The following is a 27,032-nucleotide window of genomic DNA, read 5'->3' on the forward strand; positions in this document are numbered from 1 at the left end:
AGGAAGAGGAACAGGTTACCTAAAAGGGAACTCCCTTAAGGTTATCAGCTGACTTTTTAGCAGAAACCCTGCAGAGCAGAAGGTTGTGGCTTGATACACTTAAAGTGATGCAAGGGAAAAACCTACAGCCTAATATACTCTACCCACAGGCTTTCATTCAGATTTGATGTAGAGATCAAAACTTTTACAGACAAGAAAAGCTTATAGCACTAGCAAACCAACTTTACACAGAGTAGTGGAGGGGTTTTTCAAAGAGAAAAAGAAAAGGCCAAGTTTTTATCATGATGGATGATGAGATTAAGAAAAAATAAATCTGGAGAAATAGTGATATATTTGAGAAGGGGGAAAATTGCAATCTAGAATGATTTTCACTGCAGTAATAAACATTTCAGGGATGATACAATGTTAGTAATATTGACAGGTAAAAGAATGTTAGAGAACTCAAGATAATTAAGTTTTAAGAATGTCATCTGATCTGTATTTCAGAATTCCCAGGCCCTTTGCTCAATTCTCTGCAGCCACCATCCAAAGGGCAGTTGTTCAGTTATCTGTCAGGGTTCATCCTAGAAAAAAACTGGGAAAAATGAAAGAGGGTTTTGTTCAGTACTTTTTTTTTTTTCAGGTAGATTAGTGAGGGAAAGGGGTTGCTGATTTAGCATTCTCTGGGATTCTAATATCCCCTCCATCCTGGAGAGAGTATTAGTTGATTTTGGAATTTACCTAATAGGATAGCAAATTTTCTTTTTAAAAATAGACCAACTCAGGAGGCCTGTATATTCATTGATCCATGAACATTGTTACTCCAGGGAGCTCCTTAGATCCTTTTTAAATTTCCATATATGACTCCCTGTCCTCCTCTTAAGTCAGCTCTGATCATCCCTCCTTGAATCTTAGTCAGTTGGATAGTCCACTTACTTATCCCAAGTGTAATAAACACACCTCAAAAAAGTAAATAAAAAGGCCGCAACTAGAAATATGAAAATTATTAAAGAAAAAATACTATTGGTAAAAGCAAATATATAATAAAGGTAGTAAATCAACCACATATAAAAGTAGTATGAAAGTTAAGAAATGAAAGTAGTAAAATCACCTATATCCCCAATAAGTAGTAAAGGGATACATAAAAAATGTAAAATATGATGTCAAAAACAGTGATATATTGGGGCAGGTAGAAATGCAGAGTTGTTAAAATACAGTTGAACTTAAGAGATCATCAGCTTAAAATAATTACTTAAAACATACATATTGATATATTTAAACTGCATGGTAACTGCAAACCAAAAATGTAGTAATATAATAGATGCACACACAAAACAAGAGTACCCCACTCCAGTACTCTTGCCTGGAAAATCCCATGGGCAGAGGAGCCTGGTAGGCTGCAGTCCATGGGGTCGTGAAGAGTCGGACACGACTGAGCGACTTCACTTTCACTTTTCACTTTCCTGCATTGGAGAAGGAAATGGCAACCCATTCCAGTGTTCTTGCCTGGAGAATCCCAGGGACAGGGGAGCCTGGTGGGCTGCCGTCTATGGGGTCGCACAGAATCGGACAGGACTGAAGCGGCTTAGCAGTAGCAGTAGCAGCAAAACAAGAAAGGAATCCAAATGTAACACTTAAGATGATAATCAAATCACAAGGGAATAGAGCAAAAGAAGAAAGGAACAAAAAACAACTTCACAAAAAGCCCAAACACAGTTTTCAAAATAGCAATAATTCAGTAATTATTATCAGTAATTGGACTTCTCTGATAGCTCAGGTTGTAAAGAATCTGTCTGCAATGCAGGAGATGCTGGTTTGATTCCTGAGTCGGGAAAATCTGCTGGAGAGGGATAGGCTACTCACTCCGGTATTCTTGGGCTTCCCTTGTGGCTCAGGTGGTAAAAAATCTGCCTGCAATACGGCAGACCTGGGTTTGATCCTTGGGTTGGGAAGATCCCCAGAGAAGGGAAGGTCTACCTACTCTAGTATTCTGGCCTGGAGAATTCCAAGGACTGTATAGTCTATGGGGTAGCAAAGAGTCAGGACTGAGTGACTTTCACTAAAGTGACTAATCACTTTATATGTAAATTGACTGTAAGCTCTAATCAAAAGATATAGTTGCTGAATGGATACAAACACAGCATGGATACACACACAGACTGAAAGTAAGAAGGTGGAAAAAGTTATTCCATGCAAGTGGAAATGAAAAGAATGTCAGGATAGTTATATCAGACAAAGTAGAGTTTTACAACAAAGACTGTCACAAGAGACAAAGAAGGGCATTACATAATGACCATGGGATCAACCAGTATGCAGCCACATAGGCACACCTAAACACATAAAACAAACAGTAACAGACTTAAAGGGAGGAGCTGGTAGTGACACAATAATAGGAGGGGGTTTTAACACCCCACTTACATCAGTGAACAGATCATCCAGACAGAAGACGAATAAGGAAATACTGGCCTCAGTCGACACATTAGAGCTGTGCTCTGAAGAGCAGAGTACACATTCTTTTTAGGTACATGTGGAACATTCTTCAGGATAGGTCACATGCTGAGCCACAAAACTAGCCCCAGTAAAGTTACAAAAATTTGAGATCTTATCAAGCATCTTCTGCAACCACAACACTGTGAGATAGCCATCAGCCACAAACAATAAAATTACTATTTATTTGTATTATTAATCCCTCAAAAAAAACCCCCAAAAAACAAAATCCCAAACACATGGAGGCTAAAACCCACCCAAAGTTAGTAAAAAGAAAGAAATTATAAAGATCAGAGCAGAAATAAAGGAGATACTGAAAGGTTGTTGCCGAGCTGTGAAAGATGCCAGGATTCTTGGCCTCTGGAGGAGGAGAATTCAAGCCGGGGCCGGTGAAGAGGCTTGATTGCTCAGAGCTTTTGTACTTTAATAAAGTGCTATTAAAGTATAAAAGAGATAGAGAAAACTTCTGACATATACTTCAGAAGCTGGCAGAAAGAGTGCCCCCCTACTAGTCTTTATCCAGATGTTATATAGTTACTAGCAGTCTGCTAATTAGAGAAAGGGAAAGTCTCAAAACTCAGAGACTGGCACCAGGCCCCTCACCCACAACATGCATTTTGAGATGACATTGGCACAAGGTGAGCTGTCCCGAGCCATAAAGTGATTGACATGAATCTTGAAGAAAGGCAGGTTTCCAAGTAAATATATAGATTCATTAACATAGATTAGGAGAACTATTGTATGAATAAAACATACTGGTTTGTCAAGGTTTTGAGTCTTAGGTGAAACTGACTTGAAGACAGAGTCTAGGGTAAATACATAGGTCATTAACATAGCTTAAGACAAACATTTGCATAAGAAAAACACATTGGTCAGCTCAAGGTTTGAGAAAAGAAAAGTTCTGGTGGAACCAGGTGTCATCATGACAACACAAAGGGGAAGAAACACCTGTAGTTGGTTTCCTCCTGCCGCTTGAGAGAGAGGTAAGAAATGTCTGATGCTTGCAGCCTGTTTCCTCTGTTTGGAGGCCCCAGCCTTCCTGCCTGTTACCCTCTCAATACCTGAAAAAGAAAAGATTAATGAAACTAAAAAGCTGGTCCTTTGAAAAGATTAAAAAAAGATTGATAAACCTTTAGCCAAACTCTTCAAGAAAAACAAGAGAGGGGCCAAATCAGTAAAATCAGAAATGAGAAGTTATACCTGACACCACAGAAAACACAAAAGATCATTACTTACCAATAAAATGGACAACCTAAAAGAGATGGGAAAATTCCTAGAAATGTCCAGTCTCCCAACATTGAACCAGGAAGAAGTAGAAACTATCAGCAGATTAATACCAGTAATGAAATTGAGTCCATAATAAAATTACTCCCAACAGACTATAGTCCAGGGCTAGATGACTTCACAGGTGAATTCTACCAAACATTTAGAAAAGAGCTAACACCTGTCCTTTGTGAACTATTTGAAAATATTTGCAAAGGAAGAAATGCTTCCACACTCCTTCTGTGAAGCCAGTATCACCCTGATACCAAAATCAGCAGACACAGCACGTTAAAATCATATGTTTTTCTCAACAGGTTGATAAAAAGAATTAGATGTCAAATCTATCTTAGGAAAAGCTCAAGGCAAACTGGAATTAGAAGGAAGCTTTCTTAGCTTGACAATTGTCAGTAAAATGTAAAAGTGGTCTCCTAAAATCAGGAAAAAGACAAGAGGCCTGCAGTCATCTCTCTTCAATGTTGTTCTGAAAATCTTGACATTTTCTTTTCCTGATATGGAAAAACAGGAAATAGAAATAAATTAATGACTGAAAAAAAGAAATGTAATACTGTCTTTCTCAACTGGTTATTGTCTCCATTGAACTAAAAGGATCAACAAATTATTAGAAATAATAGACTTTGCAAGATAGCTGAATATAGGATTCGTGTCAAAAAACAATCAATTGTCTTTCTTCCTACCATGAACAGACAAAAGATGTTGTTCTTCAGTCATAAGTCATGTCCAACTCTTTGTGACCCCAAAGAACTGCAATATGGCAGGCTCCTCTGTCCTCCTCTGTCTCCTGGAGTTTGCTCAAATTCATGTCCGTTGAGTTGGTGATGCTATCTAACCATCTCATCCTCTGCCACCCCCTTCACTTTTTACCTTCAGTCTTTCACAGCCTCAGGGTCTTTTTCAGTGAGTCAGCTCTTTGCATCAGGTGCTCAAAGTATTGGGAGTTTCAGCTTCAGCAGCAGTCCTTCTAATGAATATTCAGGATTGATTTCTTTTGGGATTGACTGGTTTGATATCCTTGCAGTCCAACGGACTCTGAAGAGTCTTCTCCAGCACCACTTTTCGAAAGCATCAATTCTTCTGTGCTCGGCCTTCTTTAGAGTCCAAACGATAAAAGTCAGACAAAACGTATCTGTCAAAAAAAGATACTATTGACAGTAGGGAAAAAAATGAATCTAAAAATATATTCAAGATATATGGAAAAATTATGAAACTTTTTGGGAAGGCATTTAAAAAATTAAATACCGACATACCATCTTCTTGAATAGGAAGATTCAGTATCTAAAAGATGGTTCTCACAAATGATCTGATGTACAGATTTAACTTAAAAACACATTAATATTATGAGGAACTTGATGAGCATAGAAAGGCCTCAAAAGAGCCAACATTTTTAAAGAAGGAGAAAATGAGGGTCCTTCTGTTACTAGTACTGAAGACCTATTTTAAAGATATGGAAATTAATAATTAGTAATATAATATTATTGGCTTTGGGATAGACAGTTGACCAGTGGAGTGGAATATAGGACCCAAAACAGAGAGGTCATTGAGATCACTGGAAGATGGCAGACTTCACTGCGTTTATGAAGTAAAAGAAAATTGCATGATCTTGACAGAGTTAAAAATTTCTTAAACATAGAATACAAAGCAAAAGGAAAGGTTGATAAGTCCTATGAAATTAAACTTAAACTTAAGAACATCTGTTCATTAAAAGATGTTGTAAAGAAAGTAGAAAGATAAAACACAAACTGGGAGAGAGGACTTGAAACACCGCCAAAGGATTTGTGTGTATATATATACATGCATACGTGGGTCAATGCATGCATACATATATGCAGCTGGGAAATCAGTTAGAAATTTTTCTATACAAGAGGAAAGAGAAACGGGGAGTAAGCATATGGAAAGATGATCAATCTCATATGTAGTCACAGAAATGCAAATTAATACCACAGTAGCATGTTGTTAAATGTTTACTAGGTTGGCCAAAATTCTTATCCTGACATTACCAAAGATAGCAGGGAACTTGATCACCACAAAGGTTTATACACTTCCAATGAGAGTATAAATTGGTGTAATAGTTAGGAAAAGTTTGTTGTTGTCTTAGAGTCGGGCATCCACATCTCAAAAGACTGAATAGTTCACATTTTTATAGGGTATTTACCTAGAAGGGTGTCTTTAAGACTATTTTTACTAGACTTGTAGTAACAAATATATTTACAATTTGGTCCATTAAACACATAGAGGTGGATGAGTATCAAAGGTTCATGAAATAATTATCTTTCTTTGTACATTGCATTTGATACTATGCTATTTCATTTTTAAGACTTCTGATTTTGGCTTTTTAAATGAATGAGTTGCTACTTGGAGTTCGAAACTACGCTTATCCGTAGGCATTTTACACATGTGTGTTCTGGGGAGACTTGTAAGAAAAAGACTATAGTAGCGATATAGTTCATAATAACAAGCTGAAAACAACCAAATTTCAATAACAGGGGAATGGATAGATGTTTTGGTATATTTGTAGAGTTGCATGTGGACAGCATTGCAAACAAATAACTTGAATAAACTTAAATAAGAAACAGAAATCTTTAAAATATTGAATTAAAACAACATAATTTTTTATAAAACTAAAAGATGCAAAAGAGCATATGGTTTAGAGATGTGTATAAATGTAATGAAATCACATACACATATGTATACAGGGAAAAATACTAAAATGGTAAACCTTTGGGTTTGAGAAGGCAGGTGAAAGAATGGGGGCAGATAGGTTATTAGTACTGACCTGTTTCTTGGTTTGGTGATTTTAAGGTAGTTTGTTATTATTATGCTTCATTATATATACATGCTACATAAATTCTCTATATTTGCCAAATTAGATCAATGTTTTTAATAGCTTCAAAGAGCTTGAGTTCTGCAAACATCTCTTATGTTATTTCTTGAACAATTTTCTGCATTTTTGCTGATATTCCTTTTTCTTATTTTCAAGAGGAGGCAGAATTCCAGATTTTTAGAAAGTATCTCCAGTTTGAGGGCTTCCCCAGTGGCGCTAGTGGTAAAGAACCCCTTTGCCAATGCAGGAGAAATAAGAGGTGCAGGTTCGATCCCTGTGTCAGAAAGATCCTGTAGAGGGAGGGCATAGCAATCCACTCTAGTATTCCTACCTGGAGAATCCGCATGGGCAGAGGAGCCTGACAGGCTTTGCTCCTTAGGGTTGCAAAGAATTGGACACAAGCAACTTAACATGCACCCACTCCAGTTTGAAGGTTTTTATTGAGAAGATACCCGTTGGATGTCAAACAAAATTGGTTTATGGACCAGATTTGCACATAAGCCACCAGTGTTCTTCTTGGTCCTCATCCTAACGTTCTCCTCACATAATTCATTTTCTGTGGAGAAGGATTTCCTGGGGCTATTTTTCCCATGGGAAGAAATGGCTTGTCTGGTGATGTTAATGGATGATGGTGGAGGAGGATTCAGCATGGTAATATCTTTTTTTTTTTTAATACAATTGATTTCTAAAAATCATTTATTTATTTGGCTGCATTGGGTCTTTGTTTTGGCATGCAGGATCTTCATTGTATCACATGGGATCTTCTCCAGTTGCGGCTCACAGGCTCCTTAGTTGTGGCACGCTGGCTCCAGCCCAGAGCTGGCAGGCTTCTCTAGTTGTAGCACCCAAGCTCTCTGGTTGTGGTGCATGGGCTTTGGAGCACATGGGCTCAGTAGTTGCAGCATGTGGGATCTTAGTTTCCCCAACCAGGATTTGAACTTGCATCCCCTGCATTGCAAGGTAGATTCTGAACCACTGGACCACCTGTACTCTTGGGACTGTTTCATATACACGTGTTCTGGCACCTGTTCGTATTGTTACCCAAAATGCAAGTTCATATGCCTGATGCACAGTGAGGTCAAACAATACTAAAACATTGGAGTTTGGAACAGGGAAAGGTTTATTACAGGGCCATGCATAGCTTATGCCCTAAGAACCCCAAAGTTACTGAAAGCTTTCTGCAAAGCCATTTTTAATAGGAAAGGTGGGGGAGGGGCATGGTTAGTTGTTGCATACTACTTGGAGTCAAAGCTTTTTGTTCTTGAAGTCAGGTCATGGCCAGGTAACTATATTCCTGTAAAATGAGTGTTATTCTCTGTTCTGACAAGAAAGGGGAAGGTCCCCAACTCTGCCCAGCTGCCATCACTGAAGGAGCCATGTGTCCAACCCAACTGGCCCTTAGACTGTCCATACTAGGTGGGGGCCAGGTCCTACAGACTGCAACCCAGACAGACTGCCACTCCTATTAGATTACAGAGACAGGAATGGGGGAGAGGTTCACTGTTCTCTCAAGGCCTGGGCCAAGGCTATTGGGTGGTCTTGGTGAGGAATCTGATGTCCTTGCAGGACACATACCCCAGCTTGTTGTCTGGGCCCACCAGATTACCTGCTCGCCCAAGCCAGGTGAGCTTGAGGGCCTCTGGGAGAAGGGTGGGATCCCCCTCTTTCTGTAACAGGGCAGGATAAGCACAGGCCTTAGCAGGTAGCCATTGCTGTGCCTCATTAGTCCACATCCTGTTCCTAGGCAACAGGTCTCGCTCGGCCATTGGTCGGAGCCTCAGTGGACCCTGCCCACAAGCAACCAACTTTCAGTGAGCGACTGTTAGGGAAGAGATTGAGCCAAGGGTTGGTTGGTGGTGTAGTGGTCATCAGGTGGAGAGTGAGGTAAGAGGCAGATTCAGGCCTTCTCCTGGAGGCCCTCCAGCTCACCGACAGCCTTGGGCCTGCGGGTAAGCTGGAGGGCCCAGGGCCTTCCATGGGCCACCCATTTCTTTGTGTGACTCTGTAATAAACCTTTCTCTATTCCAAACTCAAACGTTTTAGTGTTGATGGGCTTCGCTGTGCGTCGGCCACACAGACTTGCAACATTTCCTCACTCTTTACCTTATGACTACCATGCAACCGACCCTTGGCTGAATTCCACTCACTGTCGCTCCTTAACAGTTGGTTGCTTGTGGGCAGGGCTCACTACTGCGCTGTCCAATGGCTGAACAGGACCACAGTCACTCATTGACAGTTCGTTGCCCATGGGTGGGGCCCACTGTGATGCCAGCCAGTAGCTGAGCAGTACTAATAGTTGCTCATTGATAATTGGTTACTTGTGGGTGGGGCCCACTGATGTGCTGACCAATGGCTGAGCAGGACCCCTTCCCTGGTAACAGAATGTGGAGTTATTATGCACACCAATGGTTAAAGGTTACCATTCACTGCGCTCTGTTACAGTGTGGACTCAGGGATTGTTAAAGTTTCAGGAATTTTGTGAGCTGGTTTTTAACAACCGTGTATATCTTGAAATTGGTCATTATAGCAGTATCAGTAATAGTACAGATTAGAATATACCCTACTTGTTTGATACTGCTTTCCCCCATTGTACTTTCATTTTCCACAACTAGAGTATCTTTGTGGTCTAAACGATGACTACTGTGCTCTGCTTGTTTTTAATGAAAGAGAATCTATAAGAAACCAAAATGTACTAGATTCATTTGAAAGCTGTTCTATTAAAGTAGAGATCAGAAAGAAGATTTATATTTTGAGTCACTAAATTCCTTACGTTACTGTTCCTAACTTCTTAGAAAGCCTCTTTTTAAAAACTCCAAAATTGTGAACAAAATTTAGGTCTTTTTCTCTTTTCAAAGAGGGAAAAAATACAACTTTACTGCTGTCTTTGAGATGTTTTATTCTAAAGAATTTTTCAGATTTCTAAAAGGTTGTCATTATTACAAGTCCCCACTGCTCACTTTGGGTGTGGGATATGTAGGTTGAAAGCAGTTAACTATTATTAGGCATCAGCAGGTCAGCATGGATGCACAAACATATGATGATCTCAATCTAATAACTGCTTTTATTCCTGAACTTACCACCCACCCTCCAGCTCCATGATGCGGCTGCCTCACTGCTGGGCCCTCCATTGTGCAGATTAGCCATATATCAGTAGAATGTGCCGTTGGAAGGCAGAGGTGTTTAGCTACTTATGACCAGTCTTTGTCTAATTAGATGGTACTTCATGAAGAGCTAGAAAACATTTTTACAGTTCTCTTTGAAGTAAAAACCGAGGGTGCAGGCCCAGTTGTCTTAACGTTGAGACCTGAAGGAATTTCTATCTAATGATAAAGAAATATTTAAAATAGGTTTTCACCAGAATTTTAAATAGTAAAATCTTGTGTGATGTGGATAATATTTTTGTAAATGCTCTTCCAGACTAATACTTTAAAATGCCAGTCATTTCTAGTTTCCTTTGCCTTTTTTTTTTTCCTGATGAAGTAAAATTGCAAAAGCTTTGATTTAGCTTTGTAAATACAGGGCTGAATTTGCATTGAAATACAGGTAATTATGTTAAAAGGATAGATCACAAAATTCATCTATTTAACAAACATCTTTTTTTTCCTTAAAATTTTGTAAGCAAATAATTTAATTTTGAAAGTTTTCAAATTCTGATTAGCATTTCTTCATGTGATTGAAAAATCTCCTGTTCTTATACATTTTTCTGTTAGAAAAACCTGTCTCTTTGGGTCAAATATTTATCTCTCTTCTCCTTGAATGATTTCAATAAAGTCAGATTTCTGATATTATTATATGGGCATTTTTTTGGAAATAGTTAATTTTCTGTGAGAACACTGTTCTTCAAGCAAAACCAAATTTAAGACTCATAACTTACATTAGCATATTCCCTTAATAATCACATTGTTGATTTTTTTCTAGAAACATCTGAAAACCTACATTATGTATTATATTTATCTCAGAGCTGAAAGGAGACCCTGACTTGCCTTTCCCCCTGTATTCATGGCCTCTGATTCTAGTTATACTCACAGAAGATGTCCTGTAGACTCAAATAGACAGGGCCTCCACTTGCAGCTCATTTATTTTCTCTTAAAATAGCAAAACTCTGATCGTTTGCTTTAATTATATTTTTAGGAACATTCAAACGATTATTATCTTCTTTGTCATACCTGGCTCATTTCCTGGTACTAAACTTAAAATAGAACCTGATCCTGTTGGTTGCATAACACATTGAGTCATCATTTCTTCCTATTGCTATTGGGAATAGACACTGCTCATGGCAGTTCCCGTTTCACTCAGTCGCACTCTGCAACTGCCGATTTGATATTTCTCAATGCTTTGAAACTGATAATCTGCTTTTCAGATGTGCGTTTTATTGAGTTTTCTCTAAGATTATTAAGTGCTCCCAAATAGAATAAATACTCTGTGTAAAAACAAGCGTATTAGGTAACTATGAAACTAGCATGTACTTTGAGATGACTCATGTTTTCCTGAAAAAAAGTTTACAGGAAAAACATCTTTCAGGGAAAATTTAGGGTTATGTAAAACTTCAGGACTATAAGATGATTGAAATTTAATTAGTCATTGAATACTAATTTTCTCTGCTTAATTCTTTGGTAGGAAAAATTTTATAGTCCGCATTATAGAATGCTAATTTTTAAAAAAATATTTATTTTTGGCTATGTTGGGTCTTAGTTGTGGCTCATGGCATCTTCATCGTGGCATCTTTTGTTGTGGTGGGTGTGTTGGATTGCTCCACAGCAGCTGGGGATCCTAGTTCCCCAACCAAGGCTTGAACCTGTGTCCCCTACATTGGAAGATGGATTCTTAACCACTGGACTGCCAGGGAAGTCTGTACAGAATGCTAATTTATATTAATACTCAAAAGTACCAAGTAGTTTGCCTATTTAATGATGTGATAGTATTTATTACTACTCTTGTTTTCTGTGTTCTTTTTTTATGTTAAGGACTTCACATTTCTTGTCATTTTTATTTTATTTTTTTATAGAAGTTGTAATGTTAAACACGTAATGTTAAAAACTTTTAACTGAGTAAATATCTTAAATTCTTCTCACATTTAAAATAATTTTCAATCTCAAGGAATAAGTAAGTTACCTACAAAAAAATAATAATTTTCATTACTTCTAAAAAGTTAAAATGTATAACAGAAAATTGTTACATTCTCTACCTTCAGAATTAAGAAAACCTTTAGCATGAGCTGATTCATTTTAAACCCTTCCTTCCAGTGAGTGCTCTCATCTCTCAGATCACCAAGTTTCCATTTGTTAATTTCTTTTTCTTTTCCTGCCACTGCATTATATAAACTGCATCCTCATACTTTACCTCCTGTGGAACTTGAAACCTGTCTGTTGAACATATCCCTTTCCCCATCATCTTATTTTAACAAAGCAGTATTTGTCAGTTTTCATTCCAATCCCTGAAAAGGGCAGTGCCAACGAATGTTCAAACTACCTTACAACTGTGCTCATTTCACATGCTAACGAGGTGATTCTCAAAATCCTTCAAGCTAGGCTTCAGTAGTTCGGGAACCAAGAACTTCCAGATGTACAAGCTGGGTTTTGAAGAGACAAGAGAACCAGAGGTCAGATTGCCAATACTCATTGCATCACAGAGAAAGCAATGGAGTTTCAGAAAAATATTTACTTCTGCTTCATGGACTACACAAAAATCTTTGACTATATGGATCACAACAAACTGTGGAAAACTCTTATTAAAGAGATGGGAGTACCAGACCACCTTACCTGTCTCCTGAAAAACCTATATGTGGGTCAAGAAGCAACAGTTAGAATCCTACATGGAACAACGGACTGGTTCAAAATTGTGAAAGGAGTACAAGAAGACTGTATATTGTTACCCTGCTTATCTAATTTCTTTGCAGAATAAATCATGCAAAGTGCAGGGCTGGATGAATCACAAGCTGGAATCAAGATTGCTGGGACAAATATCAACAACCTCACATATGCAGAGGATACCACTCTAATGACAAAGTGAAGGGGAACTAAAGAGCCTCATGATAAAGGTGAAAGAGGAGGGTAAACAAGCTGACTTAAAATGCAACATTCAAGAAACTGCAAAGAGATCAAACCAGTCAATCCTAAAGGAAATCAACCCTGAAAATTCTTTGGAAGGATTCATGCCAAAGCTAAAGCTCCAATACTTTGGCCATCTGATGCGAAGGGCAGGTTCATTAGAAAGGATGCTGATGCTGGGAAAGATTGAAGGCAAAAGGAGAAGGGGGTGGCAAAGGATGAGATTGTTAGATAGCATCGTCGACTCAGTGGACATGAATTTGAGCAAACTCTGGCAGAGAGTGGAAGACAGAGGAGTCTGGTGTACTGCAGTTCATGGGGTTGCAAAGAGTCAGACAAGACTTAGCAATTGAACAACAGCAAACTATTTGTTTATCGACTTCTCACAGTGAAGGGAAAGGGCATATTCATTAATTGCATTTTCATTTTTATTTTTCTTCTTTTAATGACATTTTATACTTACCAAAAAATGATACTTTTTAACTTTCTATTAGCTAAGTGTGATTTTTAAGTATAATATTTGTTTGAGAATATTAACTAATAAAAGTGTAGAACAAAGTCTTGTCAACTCTTTTTGAGACAATCATTGCCTTTGTGTTTCAGTGTTAAGAACATGATAGATGACCAAGAATTGTCCTTTTCTTGTATTCTGTCCATTATGCTTTAGGGATTATGAGGTTATCAAGTATTTCTTTTGTAATTTACAGTCAATTTATTCCTTTTACACTTCTATTTAGTCTACATTTTCAATGCCCAGTTTGATGTGAAGAAAAATTCCTCTTTCCATATGCATCACATCAGTTTGTTCCTATTTTTAAAAATCTAAGTAAATTGAAATAATCCCTATTTACCATGAGTTGAAATTTTCAGAAACTGAAACTTGGTAGTACACATATTTCAAGCCTGGGTTTGATTTTGTATGTTTGTGTGTGTTTTAGTCTCTTAGGTCCTCTCTGACTCCTTGCAACCCCATGGACGTAGCCCACCAGGCCCCTCTGTCCATAGGATTTCCCAGGCAAGAATACTGGAGTGGGTTGCCATTTCTTCTCCAGGGGATCTTCCCAGCCAGGGATTGAACCCGCATCTTCAGCATTGGCAGGCAGATTCTTTACCACTAAGTCACAGGGGAAGCCAGATTTGATTTTTTAAAGCCCTTTAAACTCACTTCTGTTAATTCGTTTTCTGATGAGTCAGTTTCCAGCAGATGTACTGAGTCCTGAAGGCAGTTACCGTTGACTAGCGTTTTCCACAGTGAGGAGAAAACACTCCCCTTGTTCCTATTGCTCTCTCCAGCGTAGGCTTTGCAGTTTTTTGTTTTTTTTTTTCTCTGTAGCTCTGTAGGGCTGCATATATTCATATTGTTCCATTTAAGTACAGGCTTCCCTGGTGGCTCAGAGGTTAAAGCATCTGCCTCCAGTGCTCCCGCACTGGATCCCGGGTTCGATCCCTGGGTTGGGAAGATCCCCTGGAGAAGGAAATGGCAACCCACTCCAGTATTCTTGCCCGGAGAATCCCATGGACGGAGGAGCCTGGTAGGCCACGGTCCATGGGGTTGCAAAGAGTCGGACACGACTGAGCGACTTCACTTTCACTTACACTTTCATAGGGCTGCATACATTCATATTGTTCCATTTAAGTATAAAATGAAAGAAGTTAATAAAAGTAGAGACAATATAGGACAATAGAGAAAAATAGAGACAATATCAGGATTAATGGAGATAGAAGAGGCAATGAGAAATCTTGAGGTTTGTTGCAGAGTGGTAAGAAGGATATTATTGACCAGCTTTATGTGATGTTAATCTTTGTTTCTGAATGGGTAATAAGGTGGTGTGAATGCTCTGTTGGAAAAGCATGTATAAAGTGCCAAGGAAGCATAAAGATAATTACCTCTAAAGATAATTGGGGGCTAGCTAGGCATTCTAGGCGGGGGGGGCTTGTACACAGGTTTGGATGTAAATGATTTCTGAAGGTGTCTTAAGTAGTTTGGGCCTGGAACATGGAGTATGTGTGTGAAGTTGGAGAAGAGGTTGGGTAGGTGGGCAGCTGTTTCCTGTGCTATGCTGAATTTTTCACTGTTTTTATTTTGAATGTGAAATAAATCATTGTACTGTTTTAAATAGAGGAGTATCATGAATGTGTATGCATTTTAGAAAATTATCCTGCAAGAAAATATAGAAGGTATAATGGTAGGGACACACTGAGGATCGTTGTTCAGTTACCCAATCATGTCCGACTCTGTGACCCCGTGGAATGCAGTGCGCTAGGCCTCCCTGTCATTCACCATCTCCTGGAGTTTGCTCAGACTCATGTCTGTTGAGTCAATGATGCCATCCAACCATCTCATCCTTTGTCCCCTTCTCTTCCAGCGCTCAATCTTTCCCAGCATCAGGGTCTTTTCCAGTGAGTCAGCTCTTTGAGTTAGGTGGCCAAAGTATTGGAGCTTCAGCTTCAGCATCAGTCCTTCCAATGAATATTCAAGATTGATTTTCTTTAAGACTGATTGGTTCGATCCTTCACTGTGAAGGTGAAAGAAGTCAGTTGGAGGCCTCCTGCTTGTGAGAAATGAGGGGGCCCGTAACTCTGACTGTAGCAGAGGGAGGGGGATTTGCCAATTTGTGAGCTGTTAGATGGGACTTAGAAAACAATTAGAGTGAGATCCCTGGAAAAGAGGACATTTGAGATGACTTTTGGGTGTCTGTTTTGAGTAACTTGGTGAGTGGAGATGCTAACCAAATGTGAAATAGAATCTTGAAGGATTGACAGGAAGTTGATTTGAACATGATAAAGTGTTTAAGTAGAGATGTCCAACAGGCAGGTAACTATAGAGATACAGTTTAGAGAGAAGTTTGGATTTCATGTGGTGATTTGGATATCATTGGTATTATAGATGGTGAAAGGAAACAGACCTCCTAGGAAGAGCTTCTGTTGATAGGGGAAGAAGACTGAGTTATATAACCAGAGGTGGAAAGAAAGGCAGGAAAGATGAGGGCAGGAACCCAGCAGGCAAAGGAAGAGAGGAATTCAAAAAGGAGGAGTGTCCAGGATTAAAGTCTCTGATCTTCAGAGGCAACAAGTTTAATAGGGACTGGATAGTGCCCATTGGCTATGGGACAGTATTACAGTGTCACTGGGAAGTGAAGGAAAAACAGTCTCTGTGAGACGAGTGGGACTAGAACTGTGAGGTGGAGGTGAGTGGAAGTGTATTCTTTTCCCTCCAGAAGCTTATCTTAGAGGAAGGTGAGCCAAGGCCACAGTGAGGCCTACTTTGGGAAAGACTTTGATGAGAGAGACTTGTGAATGGGGACATTGGGGAGGTAGCAGATTGAAGGAGTCTAGAAATAGGATAATTTCTATAGCTAGCTTTTCTACAAAGGAAGAGGGTTTGGAACCTGTGTAACACTAATTCCATTTTACTTGTAGTGGCTTGAGGTGATTGTGGGAACCACTCAGATTAATTTGCCATTATATTACATCATCAATTGTACTTTTTTGTCAGATAAAATAAAATTTTATTTGTTCATTGCACGCATTTCCTGACTGTAAACACTGACATCACTGTCTGTTCATTTTTTCATCAGGTGTGCTGTAAAGCACGTTGTGTGGAGCAGCTTTGAATTTGCCCTGTGTTTTCAAGCTCCCACCTCCCCCGAAACGCTCAGACAGGCGCAAATAGTGAAATATGCCCTGCTGCAAAGACTCGCTCATTCCTGCTCGGCCAGTGGTGCTTTTGCCTCAGATGGCAGCATCTATATGTGCTCTATCCTAGCCTCTTCAGACTTTTTCTCTTAGAATAAATTTGATAAATTTCTTCATGTATGAATAAAACTCAGTATACTTCAACACATTTGAATAAACATCTCTGTCTGAGGAATTTCACATATCAGAATACCTATGGAAGATAGGCTTCTAGTGATGGTATCTTTTTAATATTTTTATTCATTTTTATTTACTTTAAATTGATACACAATTGACATGTAACTTGTGTAAGTTTAAGGTGAATGTGTTGATTTGATATATTTACATATTGTGATATGATTTCCACTGTGCCATTAGGTAACACCTCCATCATGTCACACAATATTATTTCTTTTTGTGGTGAGAATACATTGAGAGGTGGTACCTTTTTAATATCCCCATTCTATTCATATGTTAAGGTTGTTCAGCCTAAACTTCACATTCCCATAGTCAAAAATAGAATAGAAAGGATTATGCTTTACATAATAATTAACCAGTCAGTTTTTGGACCATTTATAAAAAATTTATATATTTATAAAAGTTTCAGTAAAATAGTAATCTGTTTCTGAACTAAAGAAAGTCTGATTTTAAGTTTGTGATTGGCTAACCCCTTCCCAGTCGTACTTACAGGCAGATTCGAGTATCTCTTCCGTCTGAAGTATGTGGTATTTTCTAGCAATTATTCATCGTGTGTGTGTGTATGTGTGCTCATTGTATTCTTACCAAATGGTAGAACTATTGGGTTAATGACTTGGCAACCACTGAGACTGCTTCTTGTTTGAGTAATTATATTACTTCTCTGAATGAGGTTCTATCATTCTAAGAACCAAGATAAGCTGTAAAAGGGTCATGAATTATCCATTATACCTAAGTCATTTCAACTTGAAATTTATATGAACCAAACAGCTCATAAAAGACTTTAGGTTCAAAGATTACAAAGTCAGAACTGTGATTCTGTTAATTCAACAGAAAGTATGTATGAAAGTATTTCAATAGTATGGTAAGATTTGAAGATATTACTGCATATTTTATGTGGTAGAACACTATATGATCATTACATTTTCTAAAATGTGTTTAGTTAAAAGTAAAAGCAATATAAAATTCTATAGATAATATTCCATTTAAAATTATATTTACATTAAAAAATGTAAAATAATTGCATAGAGTACCTTTACTGAAGAAGCATGAAGTCTGTCTTTCTGTTTCAGCTAATCTTCCAGTGCCAACCATTGCAGCAATCGATGGACTTGCTTTAGGTGGTGGACTTGAACTGGCTTTAGCGTGTGATATAAGAGTAGCAGGTGAGAATTAGTCCTAAAACTTAACTTTTTTCTATTAATTTTTGAGAATTTGGTATTGAAACTCCAACTAAAAATCTTAATTTATCTACTTAAAATAATTGTCATATATAGTGGAACTATATGTAACTTTGTTCTGTATTTTCCAAGTCTCCTGTAGATGTTTTTATACTTTCATAATTTAAAAAATAAAAAACACAACTTTTAAAAAATGAGATTTGTATTTACTGTGTGTGCTCAGTTGTGTCCAACTCTTTGTGACCCACTAGACTGTGGCCTGCCAAGCTCCTCTGTCCATGGGATTTTCCAGGCAAGAATACTGGAGTGGGCTGCCATTTCCCCTTCCAAGATGCCTTGGATCTATCCCTGAATCAGTAATAGAACCTGTGTCTCCTGCATGTCCTGCATTGGCAGGTGGATTCTTTACCTTCAGATAATTCTAAATATTTTTCCCCCATATTGTTGAATAAAACATGTAAAAAAAGTCACCTGTTGAGCTTAATGAAGTATTTAAAATTCCCAGTTAAGGAAACAGTCTTTTATAGTATCTTTTTCAGTTCTAGCAGGAGTAAAGGAGAACAGGAATTGGGTCATATGGAACTGAATTTGGATCTTAGGTCCTGTCATTTTTAGATCAGGTTCCTCCTCTACAGTGGGGGAAATGAAGGTTTCTGTTGTGAAGATGAAATGAATTCATCTCTGGCATGTGCCTAGTCCAAGCATGTAGTTATTATTAGGGCTATGGTAATGATGACTTAATGTCTTTGAGGTTCACTTTGTTCCTGCAAGGTTTTCTGAGTATTGGATAAGGTGATTATGAAAATAATAAAGGAAACAATTAGTGCTAACCATGTGCTGAGTATTGACCCAGTGCTTACCTAATGCTCGGCATATACTTAGGCTTGCTTAATCTGCCTAATAGCCCTGTGAGATAGATACGCTTTTGGTGCTTCAGGAAGCTAGGGCTGAGACAGGTGAAGAAACAAACCACAAATCAGTGACCAAGCTGGGATTTGAACCCAGACAGTCTCAAGTCACAGCTCTCACTTCTGTGATTCTTCCAGAGTACTGCATGCTGCCCCTGCTATCCTCGGCACTATGTTCTGTATGATCACAGTGCCGTCTGTATCATTGTCCCTCATCAGGGCGACCCAGAGGGACTGTTAGACCGAGGACTGAGTGCAACAGGCAGCAAATATTTGTCACTGTTCTTTCCCTGGTTCCCACTATCTCTTCTGATGGAGCTGCCTGTTAAATGTAGAATCACGATAATTATGTTTTTAATAATTTTATGGTAACTGGCTCTTGGAATTTGCAGTTACTAATTTCTGTGTACTTTCCCTTTTCAGTTTATTTTAGATTTGTGTTTTCTTGACAGATCTTTGGGTTTTAAACTGAAAAGTCAAGTTATATGCAATCCATTTCTGAAAGCATGCAAATTCTGGGGATTAGGAGATAGGAAGTAGTCTAAGAACATTTGGATATGCAAATAAAGAAATAATTAAGATGTTTTAAAGTAGCTGTGAAAACAAACATGGAAAGAGGAACCCTATCCAGCTGTCAGAACAGTAAAACCATTTGTCAAAAGTAACTAGAGATTTGGTCTTGAAGAGTTGCCATATCTGATATGATATATTAAGCTATTTGATCTGTAGGACTTTTCAGGCAGCTAAAGAATTCTTACTTGTCAGACACAGTCTCCCTCCTGATCCTGAATAATGAATGAGATCAATGCCTTCAAACATGACTTGGCAGTATCAGGTCAAATTATGTAGTTAACACCCCTGGTCTTTCTACATCAAAAATTAATTTGCTGCCAAGCAATTTTTAACAGAAAATGTTGTGTGAATCTCTTAGTATGTATCATTTAGAATGTTTACTTATTTCCATAACTGAATGCCTTCTGGAGTGATTTAAGATTTGTAACACAAATTTAATTAGCAAACAGAATATTTCTAGCTTATTTTACTACTTTTTCAAGTCATCATATTTGAATTTGATGATGTGGATGTTACTTAATTTTCTTCTTTCCTTTTTAGCTTCCTCTGCAAAAATGGGCCTGGTTGAAACAAAGTTGGCAATTATTCCTGGTGGAGGTATGAATTGTTCATGCCCATCTTGATCTGTCCTTGGAAACAGAGCATAAGGCAGAAAGGTGTTAGTTGAAAAGGCAACAAACATTTTGGGTAAAGAGACTAATGCTGTCTTGTGTGCTTGTAACAGAGTCCTTATTGAAAAGGGATTTTTTGGTTTCTGTAGGTGTGGAGATTGCAGACGCGTTGCCTGTTGCTATCTTGCTCTCTTTTTGTGCTTGTCCTGTGCTTTTCTGTATGATGTCTTAACTTTAAAATTATTACACTCTTCACATGATTCTTGAAAGATTACACTTGTATTTTGAAACTTTAATGTGAGTATGTAAATGTGTGTGCCCTCAGCGCCTTAAACACACAGACCCGAGTGGAGGAGGGGCAGAGGTTCCCAGGCTTCTTGCCAGCTTGCTTGTGTTTTTGTACAGCTGGACAAAGGTTGGTGTTGTTTGGTAGGCTGAATTTGGATCTGAAGAGGTGTTATTTCTTCTCTATTACTACAAAAAAGATTGTTGAGCTGCTGCTTTTGGAAGATTAATAAAGCACTTTTCCAGCATTGATAATGAAATCTTTCATCACAAGGTAAATCTGAAAATTTTGTTCTTTTGTCTGCTGCAGAGAATTTGGAGACATTGCCATTCTGTTGAAGTCTTTCTTTCAAAAAGTAGGCTTCATCTGAGGCTGTACTCCTTGATAACTTACTAGTTTATGAATGAAATAATAATAATTAAAAATTTAGAGCAGTGTTTGAACACTTCTTTTGTACCTGAGTTAAAATTATCAGTTTAACCTTATTATAAGACTATGTATCTTGATTAGGGTGTGTAGATAGAAATTAAAACATAATTCAGTGAAATTGAAGACTATGCAGATCAATGTGTGTGATTCACTAAGTTTTCTACTTTGGTAATGTGCAAAAAGTGACATTCTTGTAAGTAAAAGCATTTACTGTCTACCTGTTTTACCATGCTAGTCTTTTTTACTGTGACTCGTGAAAAAGCTGAAAGGATTTATAAAGCTGTAGCTCCTTCTGTCATTTCTGTTGGGAGCTGCCTGTGTTGTATTAGGTCCAGAAACTAGCCTTTTCTTTCCAGTGTACTTCAGTTTTTGGGGTCTTCTGCAATAGTGGATCCATTAATCAGAACCTGTGTTTTGTATATATGATTGAGTTTGGATTCTCATAAATACTGTTATTTTAAAAATTTTTATAGAATTTATTTGTTATAAAATTTGGAATGTTTTAACATTTTCCATAAATTTATAAAGGATAGTTTTCTGTCATTTTTTTCTTCCCTTTATTTCTAAGTGAATCTGAAGTAATATTTGTCAGTTGTTCCTTTAATATAATAAAGCTTTCAAGTTCATAGTGCATGTAATTGTGTAATATTGAACTTACTGAAAATTAATCTAATTTTGTATAAAGCCACATATTCACATTTAGATAATAAGAAGTGCATGCAGAAATTTTTTTTCACTCTTGTATTAGTATTATGGTTATTAAAGTATCCCAAAGTAAAGTCTGTTTTTCTGTTTGTTTTAATAACAGCAGAATAGCTTAAGTAAGCATTTTTTAAAGTATATCTAAAGAGGTTATTTCTGAAAATTCTATGGAGAAAATCCTCTTCTGTCTTATGCATATAAAGTTTTTTTAATCCACAAATATTTTCTCCATTTTCATTTTTCTCCTTCCCTTTCTCTTAGATGATCCTCCTATGAAAATAGTGCTTATTTTTTCTTCTGTTTTTAAAGATTTTTTTTTTAATGTGGGCCATTTTTTTAAAAAACCTCTGCTGAATTTGTCACAGTGTTGCTTCTGTTTTATGTTTTGGCTTTTTTGGCTGCAGGTCACCTGGGATCTTAGCTCCACGACCAGGGATTGAACCTGCACCCCTTGCATTGGAGGGAAGTCCCCTGTGTTATTTTTTCTTAAAACTGTTTTAGAATTGGTGGGTTTTCTATGCCTAAAATGATCTCCGGGATGTTCCCTTGCTCTTTTTTGGACTGTGGACATTGCTGCTGTTATGAAGAGCTTATTACTACAGTAGACATAGCAGACTACACTGAATTTTTTTCTCCCTTCCTCGTGGTACCGAACTTGCTTCGTGGTGTAGATGCTCATTGAGCAGCCAGGTGCTCCTGACCCTTATCAGTGAGCCTGTCTTCAGTGTCGGTGGTCCCAGCCTTCCATCTGTTTCAGACAGCGGTGGCTGTGGATAGAAGATGGATAGAAAATAACTAGGAAGAATTCAAATACAGCAAGAGTATTGTGGGGGAAAAAAATAAGACTTTCCTTTCCTTTTTAATACTATGGATGGAATATATATTTTTGGGTAAAATGTATGGATTCCATTCAGTGTAGAAGATATATGTCTGTAAGTCTGAGAAATAATGCTCTTCTAAGTTATTACAAGTTCATGGTTTCATACTGGCCAGCATTTGAAAGTTAATCCAAGTGAAATTGTACCTCTGCATTCGTATTTACTGTATGTTTGATCAGCTGCAAGAGTTAACCTGATGCTCTTAGTTGGCATATTATTATCACGTCTAACCTTTTATGATAACAGTTTACTGAGAAACGATCAAAACCTGATATTTACTTTTGGGTTTTTGTTTCTACTTGAACCTGAGTCCCAATAACAACATGATTATTTTTATGGTATATTTTGTAATTTTTCTTATAATGCAACAAGTTGAATTATAAAACAATTATTTTAAAGTGATAGTACTATTTCTAATGAGTGGACCATCACTATAAGTTTTAGGTTTAATGTTCTAAATTTCAGTTTTTACTTGACTATTAAAATTACATAGTTTAAAAAAAAGTAAGATATAAAGAAAGGTAGAAACATACCAAAGCCAAATTGAACTTCTTTAAGTTGTAGTTTGTCAGATAAAATTAAAAATGGAGTGTAAGTGACTGTCAGATACTTAAACCAGTACCTTTATTTGTTTTATATATATTTATATAGAAAGATATTACAAAATACAAAAAATACAAAATAAAATTTAATGATGTAAAGTTTAAAAATCATTAATATTGTTACCCTAGGATCTTCCTATGATATTTTAAATTATATTGGGGAATGTTTATTTACTAAATAGCCCTATCTGTTCTCCAGTATTTTCACCTTTAAGAAAGCAGCTAAACTTCCTGTCTTCGTAACTGGGAGAATCCTTCAGTACTATAAAATAAAATTCTCTTTTGGAAATAGCTCTCCAAACAATACTGCCCTTAAACATGTTTATAAGACTGCAATAAAACAAGTTCAGGGGCTTAGGATTCTATTATTTGACAGTTTAGAAAATTTCTGTTAAATGTGCACAGAAAATGGTGGCAGTATCTTTTATTCCCTGCCTCTGTTTAACAGCTTCTACTAGAGGATTTGGGGTATATGTCAGGAAACTTTATTATAACTAAGAAAACTGTATTTGCTTTTTGCTTGGATATATAACACCGTGGACAAGATGTCTAGTATTTCCATTGCTCTGTGGTTATCTTTCATTCTCTCTAGCCTTTTTTGTTTTTGAAATATTCAAACTTTAGGAAATATGATAGGCAGTGAAATGAACCTCTTGATACCTTTCACCAGGATCTCTTCTCATGAGAGACCCTTCCACTCTGTCTCTCTCTCATATGCATATCCCCCCCCTTTTTTTTCCTGAACCATTTAAAAATAAGAGGTGAACCTTTAAATATTTCAGTGTGCTTTTCATAGGAATAAGAAAGGACTCTTTAACCACAACCCTATTGTAACACCTAACAGTATTAAAATTAGTATTAATATTCAGATTATACCAGGTTCAAAATGTTGTTTGTAGTGTTTTTTTGTTTTGCTTTTCTAATTCAGGATTTATTTAAATGTCACAGGTTACATTTTTGTTTGTTTTTTAAAAATTTTCCATCTCTTTTTGTTTTTTAGAACAGTAATCTTTCTAAAAAAAAAGCCAGACAAATTATCTTCTTGAAGTTTGCACATTCTGGATTTGACTGAGTTATTTCCTCATATTTAGGTTTATGATAAAAAATTTTTGCAGAGAATAGTAAGTAGGCCATGTTCTATATTTCCTTTTCTTCTAATGTGTTGGCACTTAAGAGTTAGATTGTTCTACTTTGGGTGACAGTAACTTTGATCACTTGGTTAAGGTGGTGACTTAACTGCGCGTACACTTTCAGTATCCTCCTCTTGGAAGGTTTACAGGAAAAGAATCTTTAATTATTATTGGTATTGACTGCTTCCCAAATTAAAAAAAGAAAGAAAAATGACTTTTTATTTTATTTTCCATTAAAAAATCAAAAAGAAGGAAGGAAATGAGAGCATTGAGATTTCACAGGACCAGAGCAAGAGGCCCCAGTTCTGTCTCTTTCTCCTCCCCAGGATGAGGGGTTTGGGATATCACTGCCTGTCCCACTGTAGGCTGTGTTTAGCAATAAGGCGTCTCTTGGCATGGTGTCCAGGAACTCTATTTTAAGGTGTGTCTATGAAGTAATGACAGATTTTTAAATCCAGTATGTGTGTTGTTCTGAGCACAGTAGTCATTTTGGAAAGTTTTGTTTATAACCTTTGTTGAAATCTTCTTAGAATTTACATCAGTATCTGACCTTATTCTTTTGAACATCTTCAACAGTGACTCATCTAGATCCTGTGAGGGTGAATTTGATTTTCAAAAATAGCATAGGACCTTTCTGTGCCAAATCTGATTAATAAGGTCATACTATTTCAGGAAGAAGAAAAGTATAACAACAAAAATAAGACTGCTTTTCTTAAGAGGCTTATATGATATCACAAACATTTACCAGTGTTACATGCAGTGGACAGCGCTGCTGGATTCAGTGGGCTGATTGCTAGTGACCTCTAAAGGCCAGTGCTTGTTTGGCTGTCTGAAGTCTAGTGCATTCATGAACACACTTCATACACTGTGCAGTCTCATTTCTTTGTACTTTAAAATCTGTTCAGTGACCACTTTACTCTTTTCTGTCTATTTACGGTGTTTTGGAAGCTATTGGTTGGTAAGTCATATGGTTAGTTGTTGTAGAGGAAACAGATATAGATACAGATACAAGTATAAATATAGATGACTCAGCAGTGTTCCCTTGAAGTGCCCATCTGAAATCTGGTAGGAGAGATTAAATGTGTACAAGCATCATAACTGCTCTCTTACAAAGTTGTTGGACTCAAACAGGAATAAGGCAGTTGAAAGTTGGAATTGTGAGTTTGAGAAAATAGTGTGGATTCTGTTAGCCATAAACCTCAGTTTATAAGACCTGTATTGTGGGTCCCCAGCCCTTCTCTAAACCCTCTCTCCTACTGCTGCTGCCTTTGGTCACACACTAGGTTCCAGGTATGTTTATTCACTCAATTCGCAAATATTTGTTGAGCCATCTGGTGTAGACACTGGGTATATAGCTGTGAACAAACATGGAAAGATCACTTGTTCCTTGCAGCTGACATTTCAGGACACAGGCAGTAGACATGGCAAATAGTAAGTTGTAAATTATGGCAGAAGTATAAAATGCTATAGAAAAAGAAATAGGGGAAGGGATCTGAGGAGGGATGAGAGCTTGCACTTTAAAATAGGGTTCAGAGGAAGCCTCATTGAGAAGGTAACATTGGGGTTAAGACTGATGGGAATTGAGGAAATTGTCATACAGATAGGAAAAAAGAACATTTCAGACAGAGGGACATATAGGATGAAGGGCTAAGATGGGAGCATGCCTGGAACATTCACCCCATCACTGCAACCATAACAGTTGGGAGGAGGAGAGTGGTAGGAGATGCTGTCGGACAAGTAACAGAGAAGTCAGAGCATAGAGGTAGCTGTTACCCTGAGTGAGAGAGACCCACACAGGTTATTAGCAGAGGTACATTGTGATCTTAGGGCTTCCCAGGTGGCTCAATGGTAAAGAGTCTGCCTGCCAAAGCAGGGGACTCAGGTTCAGTCCCTGGATTGGGAAGATTCCCTGGAGAAAGAAATGTCAACCCTCTCCAGTGTTCTTGCCTGGAGAATCCCATGGGAAGAGGAGCCTGGTGGGCTACAGTTGATGGGGTCACAAAGAGTGGGACACAACTGAGTGACTGAGCACGCAGCACATAATGTGATCTTAGGCCTTTAAAGATTTGCCTGGTTGCTGTGCCAAGGATAGAAATGAATAGGGCCACGTTAGAGGCAGAAACCCATTTCTACTAGGAGCTGTTGCTGTAGTTCAAATGTTCTGGCTGGAGGACCAAAAAAGGGGCGCCCTCTAGGACCCAGAAAGTACCAGGGAAATAGTAAAGAGTGAGGAACTCAGGAATGGGACCCCACAGATGTGTTAATGGACTCCTGGACTCATTCCTCAGCTGTGCATGTGTCTCTTACGCTAAGCAGCAAACTAGACACTTGGTTCAAATTGAGAATTTGAACCAAGTGATGAACCACTGCCCAGATCTGAGACTGGCCAAAGGCCTTGAAAACATAACTAACACTGAAACCACAATTCACAGAAGGCTGGCTGGAATGTGCAGCCTGAGTACAGCCAAGTTGATTGAATGCTGAAACAAAAGTGTCCAGGCCAGACTTACTCAGCATGTGAACACCTGAACGTCTCAGTTTACATGAGCGATGATCAGACAGATGTCATCCAGAATGACAGGTGTTGGGATTATCTAAGATTTTAAAGCAGTTACTGCTTTAAGAAGTAAGGGTCAACTGTTTCAGTTGTCTTCTCTTCACCTTGTTGGTGAGGGAGGGATTCCTTTCCTAGGTTTCTGAAGATGGCCAAACACACTAGACAGGTGTGATTGATAGCAGTGTCTTAGTTGGATGTACTCACAGCCCAAGGGAAGCCACCACATGGCACACAGGATCATATGGAGGTTGTGCTTGGGAACATCGAAGAAAACAGTGTGGGAGGCAGGCTTAGTGATGAGAAGGTGGTGTGCCCCCTGGTTCCTTAGGGAGGATGTGATTTGTTTTGTTTGAGTTGTCTCACGGTCTGGTAGGAACCTAGAACCCTCTCTCCAGGGAGAAGTAGGAATGCTGCCTAGTCTTCGTGATGAGGAGGGTTGTTTGTCTAGGGGACTTAATAATCCTTTGGAACAGAATTGGTAAGAGACCATGTGGTCAGGCCATTTGTGGTTCACTTGGTTTCCCTCGGTGTTAGGTAGCACATGATATTGGACCTTAGTTTTGGACTTTACCCACATGAACAAATGGGAATATAGAAAGTTTCAGAATAGAGATGACAGAAGAAAGTGAGTAAACTTCATGATTAATCAGTGGGAGTTACTCATTATCAGAGAAAAAAACCAAAAAACCT

The 27,032-nt window shown here is 37.9% G+C and overlaps 1 protein-coding gene and 1 long non-coding RNA gene across 7 annotated transcripts in view; one reads left to right on the top strand and one right to left on the bottom strand.

The window, feature by feature from the left end:
- AUH (AU RNA binding methylglutaconyl-CoA hydratase) overlaps positions 1 to 27,032 on the top strand; it is a 220,688-nt gene that overhangs the window by 70,217 nt on the left and 123,439 nt on the right. For all 6 annotated transcript variants that reach the window (XM_061426278.1, XM_061426280.1, XM_061426281.1 and 3 more), the window contains 2 exons: positions 17,559 to 17,651; positions 19,688 to 19,744. In XM_061426278.1, the coding sequence (XP_061282262.1) occupies positions 17,559 to 17,651; positions 19,688 to 19,744 (150 nt within the window). The remainder of the gene's footprint in view (positions 1 to 17,558; positions 17,652 to 19,687; positions 19,745 to 27,032) is intronic.
- On the bottom strand, positions 1,156 to 12,956 carry LOC133253067 (uncharacterized). The gene is made up of 3 exons (XR_009738166.1): positions 10,595 to 12,956; positions 4,612 to 4,873; positions 1,156 to 3,527 (listed from the first exon to the last, which is right to left on the bottom strand). It is a non-coding gene; the product is annotated as an uncharacterized LOC133253067 (long non-coding RNA).

Source organism: Bos javanicus, chromosome 8 (assembly GCF_032452875.1).
Source record: "Bos javanicus breed banteng chromosome 8, ARS-OSU_banteng_1.0, whole genome shotgun sequence".
Lineage (NCBI taxonomy): Eukaryota > Metazoa > Chordata > Mammalia > Artiodactyla > Bovidae > Bos > Bos javanicus.